Source organism: Taudactylus pleione, unplaced genomic scaffold, assembly GCF_031769625.1.
Source record: "Taudactylus pleione unplaced genomic scaffold, aTauple2 ptg000064l, whole genome shotgun sequence".
NCBI lineage: Eukaryota > Metazoa > Chordata > Amphibia > Anura > Myobatrachidae > Taudactylus > Taudactylus pleione.
In genome coordinates, this window is record NW_028284466.1 from 4153665 (window position 1) to 4181193 (window position 27529).

Here is a 27529-nt window from a genome sequence, read left to right on the forward strand (position 1 = left end):
CCACCATACCACCATCAATCCAGAGCCGTAACTAGACTTTTTGGTGCCCTGTGCCAGAAAGAGCATTGGCGGCCCCCTCATTTTTCAAAGGGACATAATGCACCCAAAAAAGGGCCATGGCTTCATGGGGAAGGTCCAGGGAAGAGATAGGAGAGGCCAGGAGGTGCTGGGGATGAAATAAGAGGAAGCTACAAGCAACAATGATAATAAACCGAAATTTGACAGGCTCAAACAGCGCCCCCTGACCTGTGGTGCCCTGTGCGATGGCACCGGCCGCACTACCCTAGTTACGGCCCTACATCAATCCACCGGGATTTAGAACCCGCCGTTTAGTAAATTTTGCCCAACATATAAAATTAATCCATCATAACAACCTAGTAAAAGAGCTTTTTGTCTACTATGGATATTTTCAAACCTGTAGAAATGTTTGTGAATATCATATTATATTCAATTCAAAATGTGTATTACCAGACCTCGTACACAGATAATGAGTGCTAAACACAAACATTAATAGATGTCATATGGTGAGTAATTACATGTTATTTCCGTTCTTTTTATTATTATTCTTGAAAAATGAAACACAAACAAAATGTAGAAAATGACCGTCCAATGTACAATAAAAGTATCATACAGGCATACATAGAAAATGCATTATTTCAGATTTATTTCACAGACGTCATTAAAACAGAGATTCTTCGTGGTCTGTAACAAAGTCACTTGAAATATTCTTTCAGCCATTCAATTACAGTAATACAGAGCTAAAATATATTATATTTCTGCCACTTTGCCTTGAAACCACTGCTATGCCTGTGTAAAGGGCAAATATTGCCAGCATAGCAGCTGAATGCGGTCCACGGGATGAGGGGAGCAGACACGGGTACAGTTCTAGTGGACTGCAGGTACCTTCACTGCATATGCCTTCATGTTCGCAGTACAACCATTGTTATAAGACCTGCAAGACATGAAACAGAGATATTCTAAGTGTGGTTTTTATCACAACAAATACTGTATACAGCCACAGCATACTTGTAGAACTTCACAATTAGAAACACACACTGTAATAAAACTAGAAAGGGCATGAAAAAAAACAGATATGAAGGCAAGAGGTCCCTGCTCACAGCCTTACAATCTATAGGAAAAGTTAGATACAGTTATGGTGCGTACACACGAAGCCTGATTCAGACCTGCTCGCAAATTGCGGTCGCTCGCTGGCAAAAAGAGGCCGGATATTTAAATTAAGCGCTCGCACTGCGTCTTGTAAGGATGCCCTCTATGTCTTAGCGAGCCCCGGAAATATGCGCTCGCTAGTGTATAAAGACGCCCCCTTGCCACTCGCAACACACGTCATCTCCGGTATTTAAAGGATTAATCGGTAACATCGAGAGCCATCGGAGCTGCTCGCAGTGCTTGAGGTAGACCCTATCCTCCCACAAGCACTGCGAGCAGGTTTGGGTAAAAAACAACCAAGTGACGTGTTCAATGACCCTACTTTGCTAATTATGCACACCCATTAAACTCTGTTCTGATGGTCAGACACGCCTGTGTTCGCAGCACCACTCCCACGTTCACATTCACCTTACCCTGTTACCACCCACAAACGGCACTATCTGTCACTCATTCCATCGGGCAGTCTTTTCAGGGCGAGCGAGCAAAATCCGATCGCTCGTACTAGTTTGCGCACGCGCACTGCGACTTATACGCATGCGCAGACGGGCGACCATCACTCAGAGCGAGTGAGCACAACTTAGCGTCCGGGTCTGAATCAGGCCCACGGTACGATAAAAATGCACGATATTAACGATAATGATATCAATCACATCGTTATCGTTCATATTGTGCATTTTTCGGTACCTCCAACCCACTAACGACCTGCGATGCGCGGGCACGTATGGACGATAAAGATATCGTCCATCGACCGTGCATGCAGGCCAACCTGGTCGATATCGACCAGGTTATTATAGGGATCGCGGGTCGCTGGCCGTTGTTGGTGTGTTGATGGTGTGCAGGATGATCGATATCGATCATCCAGCACACGCGGGAAGGTGCAAGGAGTTCGTTCAGCGATATATCGTTATCGCTGACGATCGTCCCGTGTGTATGCACCATTAAAACATACCTGCAGTTGCACATACAGATCACTAATGCAATATAGTCTTACCCTACTGCCATTGGAAGCCCACCCCCTGCAGGCTACAAGAAGGTACTACAGTGCATGGGAAAAACATAATTTTGTGACAAATAAATATTATTGGCCGCACAAATGGTATGTTGTCTTTGCTTTTTTTTTTTCTAAAACAATAAAATAAAACCTCTTGCTTTAAATCTCAAACCTTATAAAGTATATACAATATCCCTTATTGATAAGCTGTAATTAGCAAATGCACTGACCAATCAGAGTGGGCCTATTGCATGGCCAAATGCCAGTGATATGGCAGGATGATGTTATATACTGTGTGCTATACCTAGTGATATTACATGGTTCACAAAGGTGGGATTCAGGACTTTGGCCTACATTCCTCGGAGTCAGGTGAGGCCTCCCAATATTCCAGGTGAGTACTCACCTACAGTATGTTTTCAAAACTATAGTAGGAAAGATTATTGTACCCTCACCACCAGAACCAAATAGTCTCTAAGGAGTGGCTTCAGTGATACTTATATATGGCAAAGGGCAATCGATTATACATGTTGAAGCAAAATATATTAATTGTGTTGGCTTTTATTAACGTTTTTTGTTAAAGTAATAAATAGTTGGTATGTGCCGTCACCTGTGTTTCTGCTATAGACTGACTGCATACATGACACATAAAGGGCATGTCAGAGACACATAGAGATATATATGTACCAGCTATTTGCACTGTTGGTGCTCTGTGCTCATGGGGATAAACAGTTCTGACATAAAAGTAATGAATGATATCATTCACCGGAACATTAGTACAGCACAAAGTGAGATCTCTGTAAGCATGACCAAACAGGTCCAACAATGAACCAATAAATATTCTCCTGTGTGTGCCGTACCCGAGTCCCTGAGAACTATATACAAACCACTGACAAGACCTGGTCTGCATTAGATATTTGAATGTAGTTTAGGGTTAATTGATTGCAGCTCAATGAATGGTCTGTTTGTTAACTGCACACCTTCTATCTGAATGGGACTTGCTTGAATTGTAAATGAAAAAGCATTACGAGATACACTATATGTACAAAAGTATTTAGACGCCTGACCATTACACCAACAGGGACTGTAATAACATTGTGTTCAAATACATATACTTTAATATGGAGTTGGTCCCCCTTTTGCAGTTATAACAGCTTCCATTCTTCTTGGAAGGCTTTTCACAAGATTTTGGAGTGTTTCTGTGGGAATTTGTGCCCATACATTCTGTAGAGCATTTATAAGGTCAGGCACTGATGTTGGACGAGGAGGCCTGGCTCGCAATCTCCGTTCCATTTCATCCCAAATGTGCTCAATGGAGTTGAGCTCATGGCTATGTGCGGCCAGTCAAGTTCTTCCACACAGAACTCATAAAACTATGTCTTTATAGTCCTTGCTTTGTGCACTGGGACACAGTCATGTTGGAATAGAAAAGGGCATTCCTCAAACTGTTGCCACAAAGTTGGAAGCATAGCATTGTCCAAAATGTCTTGGTATGCTGAAGCATTAAGATTGCTCTTCGCTGGAGATTAGGGGTCTGGCCCAAACCCTGAAAAACAGGCCCACGACATTATCCCTCCTCCACCAAACTTCACAGTTGGCACAATGCAGTCAGGCAGGTAACATTCTCCCAGCATCCGCCAAACACAGACTCGCCTATCTGACTGCCAAACAGAGAAGCATGATTCGTCACTCCACAGAACACGTTTCCACTGCTCCGCAGTCCAGTGTTGGTGTGCTTTACACCACTCCATCCGACGCTTGCCATTGGACTTGGTGATGTGAGGCTTGCATGCAGCTGCTCGGCCATGGAAGCCCATTCCATTAAGCTCCCGCCGCACAGTTTTTGTGCTTACATTAATGCCATTGTAAGTTTGGAACTCTTCAGATATGGAATCAGCAGAGTGTTGGCGACTACGCACCATGCGCCTTAGTAGTCGTTGACCTCGCTTTGTGATTTTACGTGGTCTTCCGTAAAAACGATTCCAAATTTCTAATTATATCACTTACAACTGACCGTGGAATATCCAGCAGGGAAGAAATTTCAAGAACTGTCTTATTGCAAAGGTGGCATCCTATCACAGTGCCACGCTTTAAGTCACTGAGCTCTTCAGAATGACCCATTTTGTATCACAAATGTTTGCAAATAGAGACTGCATGATTTTAAACAACTATAGAAACGGGTCTGATTGAAACACCTCAATTCAATGTTTAACAGGTGTGGCCAAATACTTTTGTCCATATTGCATTGGTTCCCAAACGCGATCCTCAAGGTTCCCCAACAGTTCATGTTTTAGAGATATCCATGGTTGAGCAACGGCGACTTAATTAGTACCTCAGTCAATTTAATTTAACCACCTGTGCTCAACCATGGATATCTCTAAAACCTGAACTGTTGGGGAGCCTTGAGGACCACATTTGGGAACCTCTGCCATATAGTTTTAAGAGTAATTTATAGACAGTGGAAAAATGCGCATATGACAGCAGTCACCAAAAGCACCACCCACAATAGAATAATAAACACAAAATATCACCAAGAATGATCCTCAGGCGCTCTATAATAAAGTTTTCTTCAACAACCGAAGATTCTCCGCATCAGAAGATGTTCTTCTTACAACAGAGTATTTTGACCCAAAAGAGAGAATATAAAAGTACATAGGGTAATATAATCAAGATATCTTGTCCACCTCAATCATGTGTAATTCCAGATTCCTACCAGATTTGTAGTTCTACACATTTAGGTAGACAGTATACGTCTTTTAAAGTCCCAGATGTCAGGAAACAATATATTCTGTCATCAGTTTTATATAAATGGAAGAGAGAGATCCATATAGAGTAATAACGTTTTATTCAACAAACATAAATAATTAAAAAATACATAAGGAAATGTTTGGCCCCTCACCAGATGTAGTGGTCCACTTTTATACAAAGTAGACAAATAGGCATATCAATAACAGTCCGTCAGACATCCCTGCATACCGTTATGAAAAGCCTTGGTTTGGAGTCAAAGTGTCCTTTTTGCAGTCCTCTTTTTCAACACGTTTCGTAATATCTTTATCTTTCTAAAGGCATATTTGAGGATTCTAACATATTGGGTTTTTATACCCCCTTCAATCTCTCACCCACTTTGCCTAATTCCAGACATGGATCATCTATCTACTAAAAAGTCCCCACAAAAGTCCAATCCCTTACCCTGATGGGAGGCATCACAATTATATGGAGAATAATCCTAGAGAACCTGTATATGAAAATAGAAACTTTAGAAAACAAGAATACTATAGAGATAGAAAATGGCAACAAAAAACCCCAGAATGGCGGAACTCAGAATATAGATATGATAGAAATGGTAGAAATGGCAGCTTCAATATGATTAAGAGACAAACTGCATCTCCAAAATCCCAACGTGACGGTCAAAATAGATTCTCCGTTTTTGGAACAAAAAAACTATTCCTCACCTTTTTTATATTGGAGGAAGAAACCCCGATACTGGAGATAAAAATGAGAAAGAGAGGAAAAAGAGGGGGGGACTAAGAAGATAAGAAAAAGAAAAAAGACGAAAAGTAAAAGAAAAAAAAGTAACGGTAGAGTCACAAATTACCAATAAATCCATACCTGAAAACATTAAAATCTTTAATCTTAGTACCCATATTCTCTTAGAGGAAGAAAGATCACTGCTGGAAAAAGGACTAAAATTTGCCCCTGCAACAAAAGTAGATCAATTCAAACTGTTCGTTGATATTTAGAAGTTTTTAAGGAAGTTAACAATTTTTTTTTAAGATCCATTCAAAAGAAAAAGAAAAGGAAATAGAAGAAATAGACAACAATGCGAAGTTTAGAAAAAAATCTACTTTTTTTCCAACCCATATAACGGGAAATTTTTTAGAAACCTTTGGCTCCTTAGTAAAGGATGATCTAGAGAAACTAGAAAAATGTAAAATAATCTAACATTGAAAGAACGGAAAGCTATCAAATCTTTAAATTCCGATAAAAATTTGGTGATAAAATCCACCAACAAAGGGGGAGGAATAGTCTTCATGAATCGAGGTGATTACGAAGGGGAAATCTATAAACAACTTAGTGATAAAGAAACATATAAAAAAATGAGATGAGATCCTACAAGAAAATTTCCCTACAATTGAAAAATATTATAGAGAAATTTAATAAGAAAGGTATTATAACTGATGAGGAGAGTAAATTCCTTTTTAATGTTAATTCAGTGATACCAACTATTTATGTTTTGCTGAAGGGACACAAAAATCCAACACGACCCCCGGGGAGACCAAGAATTTCGGGGATCGATTCTCTTTCGGCTAATCTATCACAACTTATAGATGTTTTTTTTACAACCCCTTGTTTTAACTAACCCTTCACATTTAAAAGATACTGGTGATGTGCTAGAATTTTTAAAGACAATCAAATGGGAGGATGGGTATCTTTTAGTTACAGCCGACGTTAGTGCTTTGTACACTATTATAGATCACCAGCAAGGTATTGAGGCTACTAAAATGGCTTTGGCAAAGTCAAATATTAAATCTGGTCTACAAGAGTTTTTAATTGAAGGTATTGGAATTATTCTGTTTAATAATTATTTCATTTTTAATGACAAATTTTTTATCCAGAAAAGGGGAACTGCAATGGGCACTAGGTTCGCCCCAAGTTATGCAAATATTTCTATGGGATGTTGGGAAGAGACGACAATATGGAATAACAACCCATATGGGGCGAGCCTAGTGTCCTGGAAAATAAATATTGATGACAGTTTATTTGTGTGGAAGGGCGGTCATGACATTTTAGAAGAATTTTTTAATTATTTAAATAACACTAATAATATAGTTGTGACTTTTGAAGTTAGTGAGGAAAGAGTTAATTTTTTAGATCTGACTATCTATGTAGAAAATGGTGAAATTAAAACAAAGAACTGTTCAGATCAAAACATGTTAATTGCTCAAGCCGAAGAAATGGAGAATTTTGTAACATGTGGTTACAAACGAGAAGGGGTACATTCTTCTCTAGATGGTTAAAATTTAGATAGAGATGATCTTCTTAAAAACAAAAAGAAAAAAGAAGAATGACAGATTTAAATGGTCTTTCGTCTCTAACTATTCCTCACAGCACCAACAAGTCAAAAAATTATTAAAAAACATTGGACGATACTCAAAAAAGATCCATTTATAGGTGACGACCTACCAGAGGTACCGATTTGTATTTTCCGAAAGGCACCAAACTTAGAAAAAAAAAATGGTAAGAAGTTTATGCCGTTCATCCCCTAAACCCTGTTTAGTAACATCTGAAGGTTTTTATAGATGTGGCGATTGTATAGGTGTAAGAATGTAAAAAATACTTTTGGGAACAAAAAAGTGGAGATCTTTATTAACAATAAAAAACACATCATTAAGGATTTTATTACCTACCACACAAACAATGTGATTTATGGCATCGAGTGCTCCTGCAATAAATTTTATATAGGAAGGACCAGTAGATCATTAAAAATTAGAATAAGTAAACACTTACCGAATATAAAGAAGGGTCTTGAATCCTATGCACTATCCATCCACTTTAAAGAGGTTCACCAAAGTGATACAAAACATATTTTACATTTTTACGGTCTTAAAAAAGTTTTTCAGGGTCTTAGATCCAATAACATTAATGAAATTTTAGCTAAAAATTAAATTAATTTTAATTTCAATTTTAAAACTAGTGCCCACTGGTCTCAATAAAGATTTCGAGATCAAGTGGTTTTTATAGATCTTTTATGGAAATACTTTTATTAGTTATTAATGGATTATTAATGTTTTTGAGTGTTAATTATCATGTTTTTCTTCCCTTTTTGGCACATGTATTTATGGCTATCATCCCAACTTGATCCATCCCAAAATGGCAGCCACCATATATAGAGACAAAATGAAAGAACTAGAGAAACCCGCATGGAGTCCGCTAAACTGGAAGTGCGCAAGCGGAACAAGCTAACGCGAGAGAACAACAAATAGAGCCTGAGATCTGGGAAACATGTACCACTAGGTAATGATGAACAAACAAATGTCTATCACGGGGACCTGTGCAGATGGAACACAGGAGAAACGTCACATCCGGCACACAGCCGGAAGCACTAAAATAGCACTAAAATAGCGGGAAACTGATGTGCCTTATAAATGCAAGAAAACATGTAATGGGTAAGGGATTGGACTTTTGTGGGGACTTTTTAGTAGATAGATGATCCATGTCTGGAATTAGGCAAAGCGGGTGAGAGATTGAAAGGGGTATAAAAACCCAATATGTTAGTATCCTCAAATATGCCTTGAGAAAGATAAAGCTTCAGTATATCGAAACGCATTGGTAAAAGAGGACTGCAAAAAGGACACTTTGACTCCAAACCAAGGCTTTTCATAACGGTATCCAGGGACGCCTGACGGACTGCTATTGATATGCTTAGATAATGGAATGGAGTGGGCTGGTGTGGGAGCTTCTGGGATCAAAGCAGGCCTAACAGAATGACTGTGAGTCCCTTAGTTTGTACCAGTGATCACCAGTGTCAGGGTAGCACGACGGTGAGGCCGAAACGCGTTGGTATCACCGTCATGCTACCCGGACACTAGTCATCACTGGCAAGACACCCTACTACCGGTAAAGCTTAGGAGCTATGTGCAGGGGAACCGGTGCCTCTGCATGTTTCATTTACATTTCCGGCTCCTCATCACTGTGTGCGGTATGAATTTCTTTGATAAAGTGTCAGAACTTTATTATTTAAGTGTCACTATTTCATATATGTGTCACCATCTTTACAGTTTTAATAACACTACTATTGGTTCTGGAGAACCCAGCCTCCTCCATCAGAGGCCGTTTTTTATTCTGCTTGTCTGGACATTTTTTGCCCCAATACATATGTCCATTATTGTTTGTCAACTTTTACTTCATTGCACATCTTTATGTTTTTGATGTATCTACCTCGGTATTGGATCCAACTGATTGTTTGAATCCTGTTTTACGTTTTATTACCTTTGTATCTTTATGTGACATCCACGTATAAAACCTAGTTATTTTAACTATACACCTGTTTCCGGTTCATTGGGATTAGCGCCTTTAATTTATGACATCATTCTTTGCATATGCTATTGATATGCCTTTGTATAAAAGTTGACCACTACATCTGGTGAGGGGCCAAACATTTCCTTATGTATTTTTAACTTATTTTTGTTAGTTGAATAAAACGGTATTACACTATATGGAACTCTCTCTTCCATTTATATAAAACGGGATTGGAAATAGAATATATCGTTTCCTGACATCTGGGACTTTAAAAGGCGTATACTGTCTACCTAAATGTGTAGACCTATAAATCTGGTAGGAATCTGGAATTACCATGATTGTGTAATTCCAGTACCCTATGTACTTTTATATTCTCTCTTTTGGGTCCAAATACTCTGTTGTAAGAAGAACATCTTCTGATGCGGAGAATCTTCGGTTGTTGAAGAAAACTTTATTATAGAGCGCCTGAGGATCATTCTTGGTGATATTTTGTGTTTATTACTCTGCCATATAGTGTATGTGAGATGAAAGAAAGATTGAAGTATTTGTTCACCTAGTAGTAATTTTACAGAACAAGTAGACTTCGGCAGATCAATAGATCCTCAGCGCTGTGGTTCCTAATATCCCTGTCTAACAGTCAGAATTATGTCAAATGCAATTGACACTCAATTCAGGGCGTCATTTGCAGCAATCTGATCACCTGCAAACAACCATTTCCACTGAATGCTAATCTCCTTTTACTTTGCAATCACATTGTAAATGCAGAAATGCTTTCTTATTTAAGAGTGAGCACAGAAATAGACAAATCTCAGGTGCACAACTCCAAATTATTAACAATGCAATAAAATTTTGCAGTCAATAGAGGTTTTTAGCATAATCATGGCCAAGGTTATGGGCCTACCCACCATATCCAGGTAATCTCTTTCGGGTAGGTCCCTAACATACTAGGGTTCAAATCCAGAGCGCAGGACCCCCCAAAACTAGCCCAGCCAAGCTGCCCCAGGGCACCACCGTAGTAAGAAAGGTGCAGTGTAAAGAGATAGTTAGGAGCAGCCGCAGCTGCATATAAAGAATGAAAATAAAAAAGTTAAGTACATATATATTAAACACACAGTGAAGGGTTAAAATGTGTTATAAAGGAAAATGTGTTATAATGCACTGCCCTGAGACAGATCAGCCAACACAATCCAGGGGGACCCACGCCCCAAAAATGAACCAAAGTTGCACAACAGTATATAACTTGTAGGACTTACCTAGAATTGTGCCTAATACAGTGTGCATATACATTACCATACTCCATGCTTTTAAACCAATAAGGAAGGGTGCTAGTCCAGAATGGGGGCGTCTCCTTTCCCTCAGAAGTGCACTAAAGCACATTAAATGGAGTATTTGGGAAAGATTTCTGGACTGCACAACCTGACTATATATATAATGGGAGGTGCTACCTGATGAGACTAATTGCAGGCACAGAAACAGACAAATCTCAGGTGCACAATTGCAAGTGCAATTAATCTCATCAGGTAGCACCTCCTATTATATATATAGTCAGGTTGTGCAGTCCAGAAATCTTTCCCAAATACTTTATTTAAGAGTGAATCAGGTCATTTTCAAATAAAAAGTGTACAATAAACTGTCACACCATTCATCTCTAATCAGAAACAGCTCCATGGTGCAAAGCTAAATGAGCACTGTAGTCATGCTGAATCCAAGGCAAGGTTCATACAGGTAATAGGGCCTGATTCAGAGTTGGGAATAGAGTAAGGCACAGGTTCTCAAACTCGGTCCTCAGGAGCCCAAACAGCGTTTGTTTTCCGGGTATCCTCACAGAATCCCAAGTGAAATAATTACTTCACCTGTGGATCTTTTAAAATTAGTGAGTAATGAATACACCTGTGCACCTGTTGGTTGACCTGGAAAACGTGACCTGTGTGGGGTCCTGAGGACCGAGTTTGAGAAGCACTGGAGTAAGGTATAGCAAGTAATTTTGTACCTGGACAAACCATGTTGCAATGCAAGGGGTGCAAATATATACATTATTTTTGCATGTGGGGTAAATACTGGCTGCTTTTGCATGTAGCCCACAAATGTTGGACAGCTTTATTTTCACACTGCAACTTAGATTTCAGATTGAACACACCCCTCCCAAATCAAAATATCTCTGCATTTTAAATTTGCCCCACCTGCAGTGCAGCATGGTTTTACCCAGATGCACAGTTACTTGCCATTTCTTGCTCTATTCCCAAATCTGAATCAGGCTCAAAGTACACAGCTTAAACTTATACTGCGTACACACGGTACAATGGCAACGATCAGATAATGATCAGACGATCATTGTCTGATCACCCTGCATGTGTTGGAATGTTCCTCCGACACATGCAACAACCCCTACGCCCTTGCGGGGCAATAACCCTTACGCCCTCGCAGGGCAATAACCCCAACGCCCTTGCGGGGCAATAACCCATACGCCCCCGCGGGTCCCTATAGTAAGCAGGCTAACCTGGTCGATATCTACCAGGTCTGACTGCTTGCACAGACGACGGTAGTTGGTCGATAATGACCATACGTGGCAGCACATCGACCATCGTATGGTCGTTTGCAGGGGCCAGAAACTGTCAGATTTTAACTAGTTAAAATCTGACATTTTATCGTACCGTGTGTACGCAGCATAAGATAATTTATTGCACCAAACGTCAAAAGGTACAATTAACATTGCAGTGGTGTACCTCATGCTGTAACCATATACCACATTGCTATTATGTTTTCTGATCTGTTAAAATCAGCAGATAAATAGTAATTGTGCAATAAAATGTGCAGCAATGTCATGTTAGTTTGTGCCATGCTGAGGTTGTGTGAGCTTTGGGATGCCCAAACTTTTGCATTCAACTATATCCGCACATCAGACTAATGTTACTCTGAATAAACCTGGTCCGGATTTTGCCTTCTAGATTTGCCAGATCAGACTTATGCATATTAACACCAGTCTAATATGCCATTATCCTTTTTTGTAAATCAAGGCAGGCACTGTACCTTTTTTTTATACCCCCATTGTCCCTCCCAGCAGTAACACATTTGGCAGTTTTTATTCTGGACTGTTAGAAACTATATATAAAACTAGCTGAAGTACCCAGCGTTGCCTGGGTTTAAATCTTCAATTTATTAAGTTAGGAATCCCAGATCAATTGCCAGGCATCCCAGACCAATTTCCACCCCTCTGTGAAGTTTTCATTCAAATCCATCCAGTAGAAGGCCGAAAACAGGCTCCCCGAGTCAAAGTTCTGCACAGCCTACAGCAACAGGAGGTTTGACCAGGACCTAATCTTCAAGTTATTAAATTAGGTATCCCAGACCAATTGCCAGGCATCCCAGACCAATTGCCACCCCTCTGGGAAGTTTTCATCCAAATCCATCCAGTGGAAGGCCCAGAACAGGCTCCCCGGGTCAAAGTTCTGCCCAGCGTAAACCAACCGGAGGTCTGACCAAGATCTAATCTTTAAGTTATTTAGTTAGGCTGCCAAGACCAATTGCCAGGCATCCCAGACCAATTGTTACCCCTCTGTGACGACTTCGTCCAAATCCATCCAGTGGAAGGCCCAGAACAGGCTCCCCGGGTCAAAGTTCTGCCCAGCATACACCAACCGGAGATCTGACCAAGATCTAATCTTTAAGTTATTTAGTTAGGCTGCCAAGACCAATTGCCAGGCATCCCAGACCAATTGTTACCCCTCTGTGACGATTTTGTCCAAATCCATCCATTGGAAGGCCCAGATCAGGCTCCCCGGGTTATTATTATTTATTAACAGTTTCTTATATAGCGCAGCAAATTCCGTTGCGCTTTACAATCTGAATCAAGATTAACATTATACTGGGTTGTAAAAGACATACATACATGACATACATAAGGGTAAGAGGGCCCTGCTCGCAAGCTTACAATCTATAGGCAAGCTTACAATCTATAGTTAAAGTTCTGCACACCATACACCAACAGGAGGTCCGACCGGGACCCTAACCCGCCTAATGCTGCATACACACGGGACGATCTGTTCAGCGATTGATACCGCTGAACGATCTCCCTTGAATTTCCTGGTGTGTTGTATGAATGATATCATTTATCCACACACCAACAATATCACCCACGACCAATGACCATTCCCTCCTGCAGGCACTGATAGATACAAGATGGCAAACATTGGACCACCACCATCAAATGGTAAAAACACTACTATCAGAACAAAAACAGTGATGGTTAGTAACCAGCGGATTCAGATGTCCATCCTAAGCAGAACCTGCAGGCAGACTCCGGCTACCACTCCTACACCATGAAGTGCTCCCTCTCCAGTATGATGTTCCCGCTCAGCCACATGTCCTCGGTGTACAGGAGGCACCTCCCATGGAACTCAGCCCTGTTTTCGGACAGGGGCACCAAGGCAAGGAAGCTCAACAGGAAGACCAGAAAATACAGGATACATTGTGCAAAGAGGATATTGCTCATCGCCATGTTCGGCAGCCGAGGGGTGGTGCACATGGAGGCTGCGGAAATATGCACAGGTGCCCCAGCCCCATGCTGCTGATAATGCTTACGATAGCTATAATACAAATCTCTCATAATACAAATCTCTCATCCATGATCCTCCTGCCCTTCCCAGCACATCCCAGTGTGGGAAGGGCAGGGCAGCAGTAGGGGGGTTTTGGTGACACTGGTGAGATGCAAGGGGCAGGAGTGAGGAGCAGGGAGTTTTTGGTGAGAAGCAGGGGGTTGTTGTGAGATACAGAGGCCTGTGGTGATATGCAGGGGGCTGTGGTGAAATATAGGATGCTGTGGTGAAATGCAGAGGGCAGTAGTGAGAAGCAGGAGACTGTTGTGAGATACAGGGGGTAGGATTAAGAATCAGGAGGCATTTTTGAGATACAGAGGCCTGTGGTGAGGTGAAGGGGGCTATGGTAGGAACCAGTGGCAGGAGTGAGCAGGGGCTGTGGTGAAATATAGGATGCTGTTGTGAAATGCAGGGGACAGTAGTGATATGCAGAAGGCTGTGGTGAGATATAGGGGACTGTGGTGACATGGTGTAGGTTGTTATGAGATGCAGAGAGCTATAGTGAGATGCAGGGGGCTGTGGTGAGATGCAGGGGGCTGTGGTGAGATGCAGGGGGTTGTGGTGAGATGAAGGGGACTGTGGTGACATGGTGTAGGTTGTTATGAGATACAGGGGGCTGTGGCGAGATAAAATTGCTCCCGCGCGAAGCCTGGGCAGGTTGCTAGTGGTATATATTTCATTAAGCTTCTCTATGTATATCAGCTAACACAAACTGCCAGCTTTCCTTTTACAGAAAAAAGGAAATGGCATTGTCTTCCAGCAAATGGGTTATTCTAATAGCTGCAGCAGAGATTGTAAGTGAACGTTTGGATTTGCTGTGCAACATGCGATAATTTTCTTTATTTTAATCTGTGTGCAGTCTTCTGACTTTAATGCAGATAGTAATTCTTGCCTTTGGAAAAACACCTGTCATATGAGTATATTGCAGAACAATATTCTTACCTAAAACATATGCAGCCACTAATTTCTGATTCACACTTAAGTGGAGGTAGAGAGGCACCACAGATTCCAATTCACCCAAACTGGGCATCATCAGTGCAGCAATGCAGACCACGCCAAGGAAGACCATCAGCAAACTGGGTCCCGAGGAAGAATTTCTGAAATCTGGAAGAATTAATATAAATTTCATAACCAGCTCTTCTGTACAATGGCTGAGAACTCAGATATCAATCATATTCCAATCAGTCAGGCAAATCCCCTGCAGTGAGTGTTATGCAGAGCTGGCCTTGTATGAACATGTGTGCTGTCCTAAAAGGAAAAACATTCCCATAAACACATTAGCAGATGTCTATTGTCAGCTGCGTTGTGATTGCAAAACTCTACTGAAAGAGACCTGTCACAGATCGGGGTATTAAGCTGGGTACATACCTTATGACGGTGCGACTCAGTGATGCGATGTAACGATACATCGTTTCCCGCTACAAACTACATGATCCGCTGTACGATGTCGGTCATGGAATCGTCCCATCTGATGTGCAGCACAGCAGATCGGGCAATGTGATGAACAACAACGGATTGAGCATACACACTATACGATTTGTACGGTATATCATTCAGATCCTTCTCCTAAAAGACTGCATGATATCTGTTTTTTTATAAGCACCCATACATATCCTTCTGGGAGTGGTCTAGATGAGTAGAAGCTTAATCAAGGCCTCAAAGCTTCCACTATTCTCCCACATACAAATCTAATTCCAAGGGTCCTGATCTGAATCTACAAAACCGCAGGGACATGACAAGACTGATGAGATCAGTCTGCACACTGTAAACATTGGGGGAATTCAATTCAATGCGTTATTGAATAGCTGCAGGAGGGAGCGCCCGAAGCTATTCAATTCAATACAGTGATTGGGCGGGCTAAGGGTTTCTTCTCGCACCTCCCTCAGGATGCGAGGAGAAATCCGACAAAAGTGCTGGGCGGGCTGCTGTTTTCCTCCTTAGCACGGCACTAACTGTCGCACGCCCGGCACTTTGGTCAAAGAATGCAGGTTCTCGCACCTAAACAACCATGTTAAGTCGCGAGAAGTTCTTCTACTGTCATGGTTAGTACATATGAACACTCATTTGTGGGACTTGTACCACCAGAAAAGTCCACTCCAGCCACTTAATAGACCAGTGAGACCCTAGCCTGGACACAGGACCTTCAACAGTTTAGGGTGAGTACCGTTACCTTTATTTCATAGCAGCAGTTCCTTTTTTTTTAAAATAAAGCAACGACGGTAGGTATTGTGCCTAAGATTATACGGCTTGCACATATATTTGGGGGGAAATTAAAATTAGTATCAGATGACGGCTCTGTGGAATAAAGGGGGGATTAGTGAGGTGCACTGATTCCACTGTCAGGTGGAGAGAAATTTTGTAACCAGTACATAAAGAAAAACATCTAGAAAAAAATAACAACATTTCCTTATACAATTATGGATAAAATGTTTAATTTCAAGGAAAGTGATATTAGAACCGGTGGTGCTACCTAGAGCAGTAAATGTAAAGTATGGGGAGGAGAGATAAGAAAGCTCTATTTTTGGGGCACTCTTGAAATAGTATTAAAATTTTACTTTTATAAAGGACTTACAAGACAGACAGAACACAAAACAATCAGATCATTTTTAATAGACATATATTAGAGTCTAGAATGGAATGTCCAGATTGTCAGGTTGTTAGTTGTATTGTGTAGTTCCAATGGTGCAGGGAAACAGTGTATTATTCCCTCTGTAATTTGCACTATTACTCCCTTATATTATGAGGAATGTAGTGAGTAATTACCCAATTTTGGTCTCAATGTGTAGAGGGTAATGTTGTCAATAAATTAGATTCATTTACCAGGAGGCATATTATCAAACAAATATTGCAATGAACATACAAATACGGCACAATAATGCACACCAATCAAAGAGCCAGTAGAAGACACACAAAAAAATAATTCAAAGAACAACCGATTGGGGAATACAGTATGTCTCCTATACGTGTGATCTCTCATCATACTTATCCAATAACACCATATAAAGATAAATTTTGTGTAGGGTGATCACAAACTTTTATTAGCTCTACACAATTACAACATATAAAAAGCAGTACATTGCATAATAATATAATTAGATACTTTTGCAGAGTAGCATAGTCTCACAGTTATGCAGTTTGCGACATCACATGATCGCATTTGAAAAAACTTATATGTAAATGCAGAATGATAGAGAAGTATGAAAAATTATATATAGAATGTGCATTCCAGCACTCTGCTGTCAGACGGGTATGCAGTCGGGAAGCCGGCAGACCTAATCCCGACAACTGGCTTCCCGACTGTCATATCCTGGCAAGGGTCTAAAGACAGGCATCGATATGCCAACGCCTGTCATTAGACATACGCCGGGAGCCGAACGCCCGGCATCCCGATCAAAGCGATGCCGGGCGCCGATAGCCGCTGGAGGGGGGGAGGTAGGTTTAGGGTTGCCAGGGGGGACTTAGGGTTAGGCACTCCCCCCCGGGAGGTTAGGTTTAGGCTAGGGGGAGGGGAGCATTAGGCACCCGGGGGGGGCTTAGGGTTAGCCACCCCCCCTGGGGGACTTAGGTTAAGGCGGCGGGGAAGAGGGGGTTAAGTTTAGGCACTTAGAGGGGGGATTAGGGTTAGGCACTGGGGGGAAGGTTAAGGTTAGGCACCCCTAAGCGAGGGTTAGGAGGTAGAAATAGGTTAGTATATACTTACCTGGGGACGATCAGGATTTTCTCCTCTGCTAGGATGCCGCTTTCGGGATTCCAACCGCCGGGTCCGGCGGTAAATCATACCGATTCCGTCAGACGTCATATCAAATGACATACGGCCTCTGATGAGAGAGACTATACCATGTATATATATATATATATATATATATATAGATAAATGTTCTGCATCTGCTATTAACTCTTTAAGCGTCTTTAGTGGGAGACTGTAAAGAGTCAATGAGAGTGCTGGGAAGTAGATGAAAAAAGCTGTTACATATGTCAGCTGTTTTGTCTGGTAGGTGTCTGGTAGGTTAGTGGTAGGTGTAACCTACCACTAACCAACCTAAGTATAAGTAGGCGAAAATATTAAATCATTCAATTTGTAGTCATAAACAAATAATATTGTAATGTATGGTGTCCTCAAACCTAAGCAATAATCCACATATTAAGTAATAGACTATATGATACACCCAAATATAGTAAGGATAGATGAGTAGGTAAGAAAAGATCCCTCTCTTAGGTGTCCAGCATCTACTTTTGATTGTGCGTCACGTGAACTATAACCGAAAATTGAGAGTACTGGAACCACAATATGGGGACCCAAAGTGCTTCTGCTGTTGGTTATGTCAAATACACAATATCTCTGGCCATACAGATAAAACCAATGAGTGAGCACTGAAAATAGTAAAGGAAGAGGTTAGTTTTTGGTGTATTCATACAGTGGTGGCTTCAGGAAGCTAGAAGGATTTGAACCGGTGGCTAAACCGCCGCCATTATTTGAATCCCATTCCAGAAGGAGATCATGCCAGCGCAGTGCAGGAGCACTAGCTCAGACTGACACGGTGATCAAGCCAGTGCAAAGCGAAATGCGCATCAGGCTTACAACGGGACTCCTGCACTGTACTGTACATGCCCTGTACTGACCAACACATTCTCATCAATGGCTCCAAAATGACATTCCCAATATCAACTTTACACCAGGATTAATAATTATAAGAAAAACTATCTGTGTAAAAATGTGTTTGCTGACAAAGTGGCCAACTTGGAGTATCTATAGGAGAAAAGTGTTGGTCACAAGTAGAAAATTAATGTTCTAAACATGGCTTATTTTATTTTCACTGACCTGGCTGGCATGGGGCCTGCTCAAAGAAAACACTTTCTGCTAGATGTTCCTTGATCCTTTTCTCTTCCTCGTCTTTGTGCAGTTGCTCCTTAGCTGACGGAAGTAGTGTCGCTATCACCTCTTTGCGTCCCAGCGCTTTTCTCTGACTTTGTTCGGACACTTGAAGGCGGAATTTGTCAATGACGCCAAAGTGACTGGCTCGGACATCTTTGTGCCGGATGACGCTGAAGCACAGAAGAATAATTATAACCGTTTCATTTATCTAACTTAAAATATAACTACCAAAATTAAAATACAAGAAAATACAATAGTAAAAGTTATTATAAGGAAATTACCAAAAGGCAAAACTTCCACCTCCAATACCCTGATTAAGAAAGACGAAGCTGCAGCATAGCGGAGCAGTCAGTATGCACCGCACTGGTCTCCTCTTGGGACTGAGAATACAGTAGCGTATTGTTTACAACCGCCTTACCACCTTTCTTTCCTCCCACTCCCTCCTTGACTCATTTCAATCTGGCTTCCGTTCTCTCCACTCCACTGAAACTGCCCTCACGAAAGTCAGCAATGACCACCATGCTGCCAAATCCAAGGGCCACTACTCTCTGCTCATTCTCCTTGACCTCTCTGCTGCATGACACTGTAGATCACCCTCTCCTCCTGCAAATCCTTCACTCTCTTGGTTTAGTGGCACTGCACTCTCCTGGCTTTCCTCCTACCTCTCTGATCGTTCCTTCTCTGTCTCCTCTCATGACTCCTCTCCCCCCCCACTTCCACTAACAGTAGGAGTTCCCCAAGGCTCTGTTCTTGGACAACTCCTTTTCTCCCTATATACGTTCTCTCTAGGTGAACTCATAAACTCCTTTGACATCCAATATCATCTCTATGCTGATGATACTCAAATTTACCTTTCCACCCCTGAGCTCTCCCCCTCGCGCCTCACCTGTATCTCCAGTGTCTCTCTGCTGTCTCTGCATGGATGTCCCAGCGCTTTCTTAAACTTAACATGTCTAAGACTGAGCTGATCATCTTCCCTCCCTCTCCCACTACATCACTTCCCAAATTTCATTATCTATTGATGGCACAACTATCTCCTCTAGCCCCAAAGTGCGCTGTCGGAGTTATCCTAGACTCCTCCCTCTCCTTTAAACCACATATTCAGCTCCTCTCGCAGTCCTGCCGTTTCCACTAAAAAATATCTCCGGGATTAGACCCTTCCTCACCCAGGATGCTACTAAAACCCTCATCCACTCGCTGGTCATCTCCCAATTGGACTACTGTAACCTTCTCCTAGCTGGCCTACCCGTCTCTCACCTCTCTCCACTATAATCGGTTCTCAATGCTGCTGCTCGGCTCATCTTCCTCTCCAGATGTTCTACATCTGCTTCCCCTCTCCTTCAATCCTTACACTGGCTCCCCTTCCCCTTCAGCTGCCAATTCAAGGTTCTTACACTCGCCTACAAATCCCTCACCAAATCCTCTCCCACATACATTTCTGACCTTCTCTCCCTTCACACTCCCGCCCGCTTCGCTCAACAAATGCATGCCCCCTCTCTTGCCAACTGATTACTTCCTCCCACTCCCGCATCCAAGATTTTGCCCGTGCTGCTCCCTACCTTTGAAATACTCTCCCTCTCCCTATCAGACTCTCCACCTCTCTACAAATGTTCAAACGGGCTCTCAAGACCCACTACTTCATCAAGGCGTTCCAGCACTCATCCTAACCCACCTCATGCTCTTTCCTCCCTATCTTCCCCTTCTGTGTCACGGCTGTCTGTCTGCCCCTCCCCTTTAGAATGTAAGCTCTCACGAGCAGGGACCTCTTCCCTCCTGTGCTTCTCTTTACATTTTCTTCTACTCCTTACTCCCCATAAGGACACCTAACACTGCCAACTCCCTGCTGCTTATTGTGAGTGCTTTAATCGCTGTTGCAGCAATGTATATAAGTCGTGTCCTTGTCCTGCACTGTAATGTACTGTAAGTTACTTGTTTCTTGTTCACTTACTAGTTTTATGTACTATGTAAGGCGCTGCAGGAACACTTGTGGCGCCATATAAATAAAGGATAATAATAATAACAGTACCTTCCACACTACGATAACCAGGGAAGCCACTGCTTATTTACAGAGGCGCAGCACAAGAGAACTTGGGAAAGACCTTTTCACATTGGAGACACAAGACCCGGCTTTCCATACGGACATTTACTATTTAACACATTGTATGAATGGAAATGTACACTCTACATCGTGAGTAAGAGACTCTCTCATACGGGCCAAACATCAGCGATTCCTTAACACTGATCTAATCCACAAAAACGCAGATCTGCGTACAGTAGTGATGATCGGCAGGCCGTTGGTTAATCAGTGAAATTCAACATGTTAAAGTACTTTCACAATATCTTTAGCTAAAGACAAGCTTTAAATAACTTACATATCAACACAGCACTGAGGTTTCACTGCACCGGCAGCATCAACAACAGCGTACTTGTTGGGGGATGTACAGAGAACTGGAGAAAAGAAGCAGAATTCGTTAGTGCGTGGATTTCAAGATTCGGTCTCTTATTTTACTTTTAATAAGACAAGTTTTGCGGCTTCTAAATGCACTTATTTCCAGATGGTCTTTCTCCAATGTGAAAAAAAAGATTTAAATACAGAAAAGTGGCACACATAAAACATGCCTAATATAACTATAAGTTAGGCTAAAGCGCGCAATACTTTATGGTACAAATAGCAATACTTTGTTTAACGTGAGAGGAGGTTTAGAGTACAGACGAGCGGTTCAGTTTTGGCTCGGATCTTCTCGCCAAGTTCAGATCTCAGAAGGAGGCAAAACATCATCACGGATATGAAAGATGATGTTTTGCCTCGTTCTGAACTTGGCGGCAATATTTGAGCCAAAACTGAACCGCTCGTCTCTAGTTTAGAGTGGGAAGGATTTGGACTTTTCATGCGATGTCGTACAGCTAGATTAACTTCTAGTTTGCAGAACCGTTTCCAAAAAATAGGAATGTAGGCATACGTCCTTGCAAACCTTTTGCTTACCTTACTATATAGATGCAAGGCAGAGGACTCTCCTGCTGCAAGCAAGGACCCAGTGGCTTATTTATGCACGCCCTGAAAATACTGTTTAAACGGTCAGACACGCCTGCGTTTTGCTAACCACCCCCCATTTCTTACCTCCTCACGCGGACTACCTCTCACTTACTTTGTGAGCTTGATTGCAAAACAATCGCTGTACACAGTACGGCTTTCATGCATGCGCAATGGCTAGCAATTGCAAAATCTGCGTAAATATCGGCATCGTGTGCGAATCTGAATCCGGCCCCATAAATTGTATGCATGAAATGTAAATCATAAAACTTTTTGCATAGGAACAAGTCACTATTTTGTTATAAGGTCAAGTTTAGATCTTTCTATAATTGTTACTACCATCATTTATTTATAAGATGCCACAAAGGACCAAGACAGAGTGCACACTAAACATGTATGCAGGAAAATGTCACCCTGATGTAAGGGATACTGTACTATGGGCCTGATCAGAGATGTATGCTAATCACACAGCCGTTGCGTCTTTGTACACAGAGGGGCTCAGCTTATGAGGGTTCACTATTTGTTAACCTAGCCCCTTCCACTTCAAAGCTTACTACACAGGAGTTGGGTGAGATTAAATACTCTGTGCTGCTGTCATCTTTCTAATGCTAACGCACTGATTGGCTGCAGGTTGTGCTAGCCCCACCGACATTTATCTCATGTACTGTAGGACTGCGTCTCCAGATTTGTAGAATAAATACAATGTGTGCTCTGACCCTAGTCACACGTACATAAAAAAAGTAAAATACCTCATTTGCTCAGGGACAGATTACAGACAAATCAGCTAAATTGTCACTCTATCTTACCACAATTTAGAGTACACAATTTCCTCAAAGCCCAAATATCTGAGTTACTAAGTTGCACAGAAGTAAAGTGTATATTTGGCCCTTTTACAAAAAACCCTACTTGACTCTTGACGGACACTTCATTAGTGACTTTTTAAAAATAATTACCTGTATCTGTTTCTCCCCTATAGATTAACACTGAAATTCCTCATCCTATCACACACTATATACTTAAAACACAGTTAGCTGCTGCCTGTAACGTTTTGTGGCCATAGCTGCCTTCCTTCCCCTTTAAGATGATATTGTTGTACCCTGTTCTCCTTCAAGCTGGGTACATTACCATATTAAAGTCAAGCTGTATAAACAAACCATATCTACCAGTTAGAGCAAACAACTTCTTTAACTCTTTTCTAGACTTTGATGCTGGATCCTACAGTGTGATTATATAGTATGCCATAACTGCTGTAAAACTTACCTTTAAACTTTAAGGCAAATTCATAGGGATTGTACAAAGTTAAAACCTGCTTGTGAGTTGACTGATCGTCAGCATAAAATATAAGTTCAGTTGGAAAGACAAACACAGGAAGGTTTCCTTCCACTAACTCTGGCTGCCGCTTGTGCTGCTGCATTGGCACAGAATCTGTATTCCTTCCTTGTCTCCTTTTGTCTCCTGGACTTTCAAATCTTCTTTTCTTGGTGCTGTGAAGACCTCTAGTGCATGCTGTCAGTTCTGCAGGAGGAACAACAACATTAGAACTGCTGCAGTCCCTCACAGCAACATGCCAACAGCAGAAGGTTACTCCTTGTCACTCTAGAGAAGAGATGGCTAAAACTATCTCAGAAAGTACAATGGGATAACTAGATTAGCAGCTGCCCTTTCTCAGATGTTTAACCCTTAATTTGCACCACTCTCATTGCCTGATTCAGCATGGATTGCTATTCTGCTTATACGCACGCAACTGCATTGCTAATATCAGCGGTGCTATTTAAATGTGTGCATTCACACAGTGTACGCAGCCTGACATAAGGACGCCAACTTCCCCTTACTCACATCTGTATACTAGGGCAACATAGCGAAACAATTGGTAACATCGAGTAACATTGTACACAGGGCCGGCTCCAGGAGTTGGAGCACCCTGTGCCGGCCCTTAATAACGCGTGCGACAAAATTTGGGGGTGTGGCCTAATTACAATAGGCCACGTCCCCTATGTGACGTTATTTGGATGCGTGCCCGCATGGCACGCCTCCTAATAACGTCAGGCTGGAAGTAAAGCCCAGCATTCAGTCACTGGCTGGGCTTCCCCCAGCCCTCTTCCGTCAGTGAATGGATGCCGCGCGCATGCGTGCGGCATCCATTCACACTCCGGGAGTTCGGCACCGCTGCACAGCTGTGGCGGTCCCCAACCTCCCGATTTGACTACCCGCGGGCCACTACAGTACTGTCCCGCTGAAATTGGGATGCGCCCCTGTGCGACCGCACTAGTGGAACACCCCTAGAGCCAGCCCTGATCGGACCCATACGCACAGTTAAGGAAGCCCAGACCTCACTCAGGAATTGCTAACTTCTGTGCACGCTATGAGACCTCAGGAGGCGTCAGGTATCGCAGTGGCTAATTTATGCACGCCCATGTAACAGCGTTAAGACGCACCGGCACACCTGCGTTCGCCCGACTACTCCCCGTCACCACCCACAAACGGCACTTCCTGTCGATCACTCTGCTCAGGGTCTCCGTAGTCTCTGCAAATGCAGTTTCCATCGCAATGGCTAGTTCGCGCACTGCGATGCATGCGCAGAACGCAACAATCGACCGATTGCGTGCGTCTTTGCAACTGCATTCCTTGCTGAATCAGGCCCTCAGTCATCTTGGAATTGTGGTCCAACAGAATTTAATTATTATGCTAATTCCATTAAATGTTATGCCTACAGGCAGTTAGAGAGTTAAGGTGGAATGGAAGAATTACAGCTCATATATGTACACAAAGCCATTTAACAGTTATGATATAAAACATCATTGTAAGATCAGGACATATTATTTTACTTTTGTTCATGTTCTGTGTTTTGAGGCAGGAGAATGTGAATATCCAAACATAGGGCCTGATTTACAGATTTACGCAATGACGATATTTATGCAGATCAAGCAATTGTTTACCATTATGCATGCGTGTGTTTGCGATTGCGCTCGCACAGAGGATTCATTCGCAAAGTGAGTGACAGGTATTCATCGTTTGGGAGAGGTAACGGGGGGTGGTTAGGCAAACGTAGGCATGTCTGACTGTTTAAATGGCATTTTATGTGCTTGCATAAAGCAGCTATTCCGATCTCCTGCGCAGCATGAGAGCTCTCTGTGTGTCAGGAGAGTCGCAGTGTTTGAGGCAGGTCAAACTTCACTCACAAGCTAGATGGCTGCCTAATCTGCGTTGATGTTATTCGATGTTTATGCTGTTGTATGTCGGCGGACGAATATGAGAAGGCAGCAGTGGGTGTCCCTATGCTCGGGTAAGCTTTGGAAACAGTAGAATATTTTCGCAGCTGCTTTCCGTGCAAAATCGCAGCTGCAAATTCATTAGCGTCCATCTCTGAATCAGGCCCATAATCTTCAATCTTAGCTATCATTTCATATAATGGGGTCATTTACTGTGGGGACATGCAATATCACAAATGCACATGTTTGGTGAGTGAATGTATTGAGCAGGGTTGCTGACAATCTGGCTGCCTTTTCTGGGAGGAGGCAGCTAGAAAGTCAGAGCAGGGGGGTGTAATGTGAATTGCCCCAGCTACAAAATGCCGAGATTAAAGGCATTTTGCAGTCGGGGTGGGGCCACGGTGACGCGATTTAGCACGAATCGCTTCATTGGCTCCCCTGGACGGCCAATCACAGGGTCGAGCAAACGTAAAGTGGGTGCGGGTGGGTGGCGCCGGCCAGGAGACTTGCCCAATCTTCCGGGGGGCCGGGATCAACACCCGATTTTCGGGAGGCTCCCGATCATCCCGGGAGAGTAGGCAAATGTGGTATTGAGTCATCGTAAAAATATCTAGAAATCTACATTTTACATACAGTAACATTGCTAAATGCTTGCATACAGTGGGCCTGATGCTGAGGTGATCTCTGCTGCGTCTGCTCTTGCCTCCGCTGCCAGAGTCGCGCCAGCGATAATATGCAAATGCTATTATTTGCCTTCCCAGGCGGAGTAGCCTGCGTCTGAAAGAGCAAGCCCTGAATCGCCCACTTTCAGCATCTCAGCACGCTGTAACACCGCCAGTGATTACTCACACATCACCATTGTGCACACTACTGACTGTTACACCAGCCTACACCAGGTGCAGTTTCTCCATCTGACTCTATCTCCTCTGTCGCTGCGGCTCTGCATCTGAGAACGCGGCCGCTTTCAATGACACTACCATAACACCCAAATGAGACAGACTATTTTTGTGTTCATTTCAGGCCACCTCCCAGTCACCAAGCATGGACACCCATTAATTTGCCTCCCCATTTCTGATAACGTCTGTCCAGAACACAACAGCTTCTTTGTGTGTGCGTTCTGTGTAACGCATGCGCCATACTGCGTCATAGTGGTAAATAATTGCTCAAATACATGAACAATCATCATTGGGTTCCAATTCCGTGGACCTCTGTATAAGGCCTGGTATGTGTACACCTTTCAGAGCGGAACATGTACTGTACAATTAATTCAAACTCATGTATCTATAAAAACCGGACAATAGTTTCTATTTAGCTCTCCTCCTTAATAAAAGGGGCAGGAAAACCAAAGGCACACCACAGCATTTATTGTGATGCATCCAGCTGACTGGAGAGCAATGAGACAGAGCCATGGCTGATACTACCATTACCAATCAGGTCTGTGTGTGGCCATTGAAGAGTCTCTGCTTGTCTCACAGAGCTTGGCGAAAAGCTACATATGGATTACTGTACTGCACATCCGCTGATAGTGCATTCCCAAGTCTTATATTGGAACTGTGCATGTGGGAGCCGATAAGTCTGTGCACGTCTAGTAATCATTTCACTTGCATTCGATACTGCAGATTGAAAACCACACACGCGCATTACGTCTTTGGTGGGTCACTGACAGCAGCGGAACTGGTAAGTATACATAACACCATCCTGAGATGGCTTTATCTTTTTTTCCTCAAACTGCAATAAGATTACCTTATAACAGTTTTATAAATTAAAACCACATTGCAGTCACTATAGCAGGCTATGGGGATGGGCTTCAATGAGCAAACAGAGGGACCACAGATAAATCTGTGTTTCCTCTGCAATATACCTCTTTTTAAATAGTGAGAAGAACTGATCTCCTGTTTATTGAGCAAAAACAAGCTGGACATTATGGCAAATTGCACCCGCCTAGCTTATGATGATGATGGCAGCTAACTGCATCTGATTAGCAGAATTTAATACACACCCAATTATGAAAATTAGTATAAATGTTGCAGCTGTGATCTGATAACTGTATTGCATTGTACTGAACACGTGTTTGAGCTCAACTGGGGCAGGGACTGTTGTTAATGAGCGGATAGTCTTTGTACAGTGCTGCTAAATGTGCATGCACTAAGTAGCTGGTAAAAAAAAAAATAATAATAATAATAATGTGTATGAATTGCATTCTGTCATTTTGCCCATCTTCTGTACTCACCATCAGTTGTATTTCTTGTGCATCTGATTCTGCTATTTGAAGGGACAGGGAGTTGCATTTGCTACCTGTGCAGTGTTGGTCGCATCTCACGTTTGCAGCCAACTCTTATGCCGCGTATCCACTTGACGATTTAATGAACGATTGAACGATAACGATATTGTTACCGTTCAATCGTTCATTATATCGTCCAGTGGATATGCCGTCAACGACCAGCGATGTGCGCTCCCGCTGGTCCTTGACGAAGTCGCTCATCGCCTGAACCTGCTGTCCAACCGGATGATATCGTCAGGTTGTGCAGGTTCGGGGATGAGGGAGGGTGCCGGCAATGAACAATGTATCGTTCAATGTGGGTGCTCAATGTAGTTTAGAACATTGAGCACACCACTGCCGAGGACACACTACACGATATCGCTCATGGA

At 42.5% G+C, this 27529-nt stretch overlaps 1 protein-coding gene across 3 annotated transcripts in view; it reads right to left on the bottom strand.

The window, feature by feature from the left end:
* Positions 1 to 528: 528 nt before the first annotated feature.
* The window catches only part of MOSPD1 (motile sperm domain containing 1), a 47526-nt gene continuing 20525 nt past the window's right edge, over positions 529 to 27529 (bottom strand). For all 3 annotated transcript variants that reach the window (XM_088465756.1, XM_088465755.1, XM_088465754.1), the window contains 5 exons: positions 22932 to 23186; positions 21013 to 21088; positions 18587 to 18810; positions 14710 to 14871; positions 529 to 952 (listed from right to left, as the gene is read on the bottom strand). In XM_088465756.1, the coding sequence (XP_088321882.1) occupies positions 921 to 952; positions 14710 to 14871; positions 18587 to 18810; positions 21013 to 21088; positions 22932 to 23085 (648 nt within the window). In that variant the 5' untranslated portion in view covers positions 23086 to 23186 and the 3' untranslated portion in view covers positions 529 to 920. The remainder of the gene's footprint in view (positions 953 to 14709; positions 14872 to 18586; positions 18811 to 21012; positions 21089 to 22931; positions 23187 to 27529) is intronic.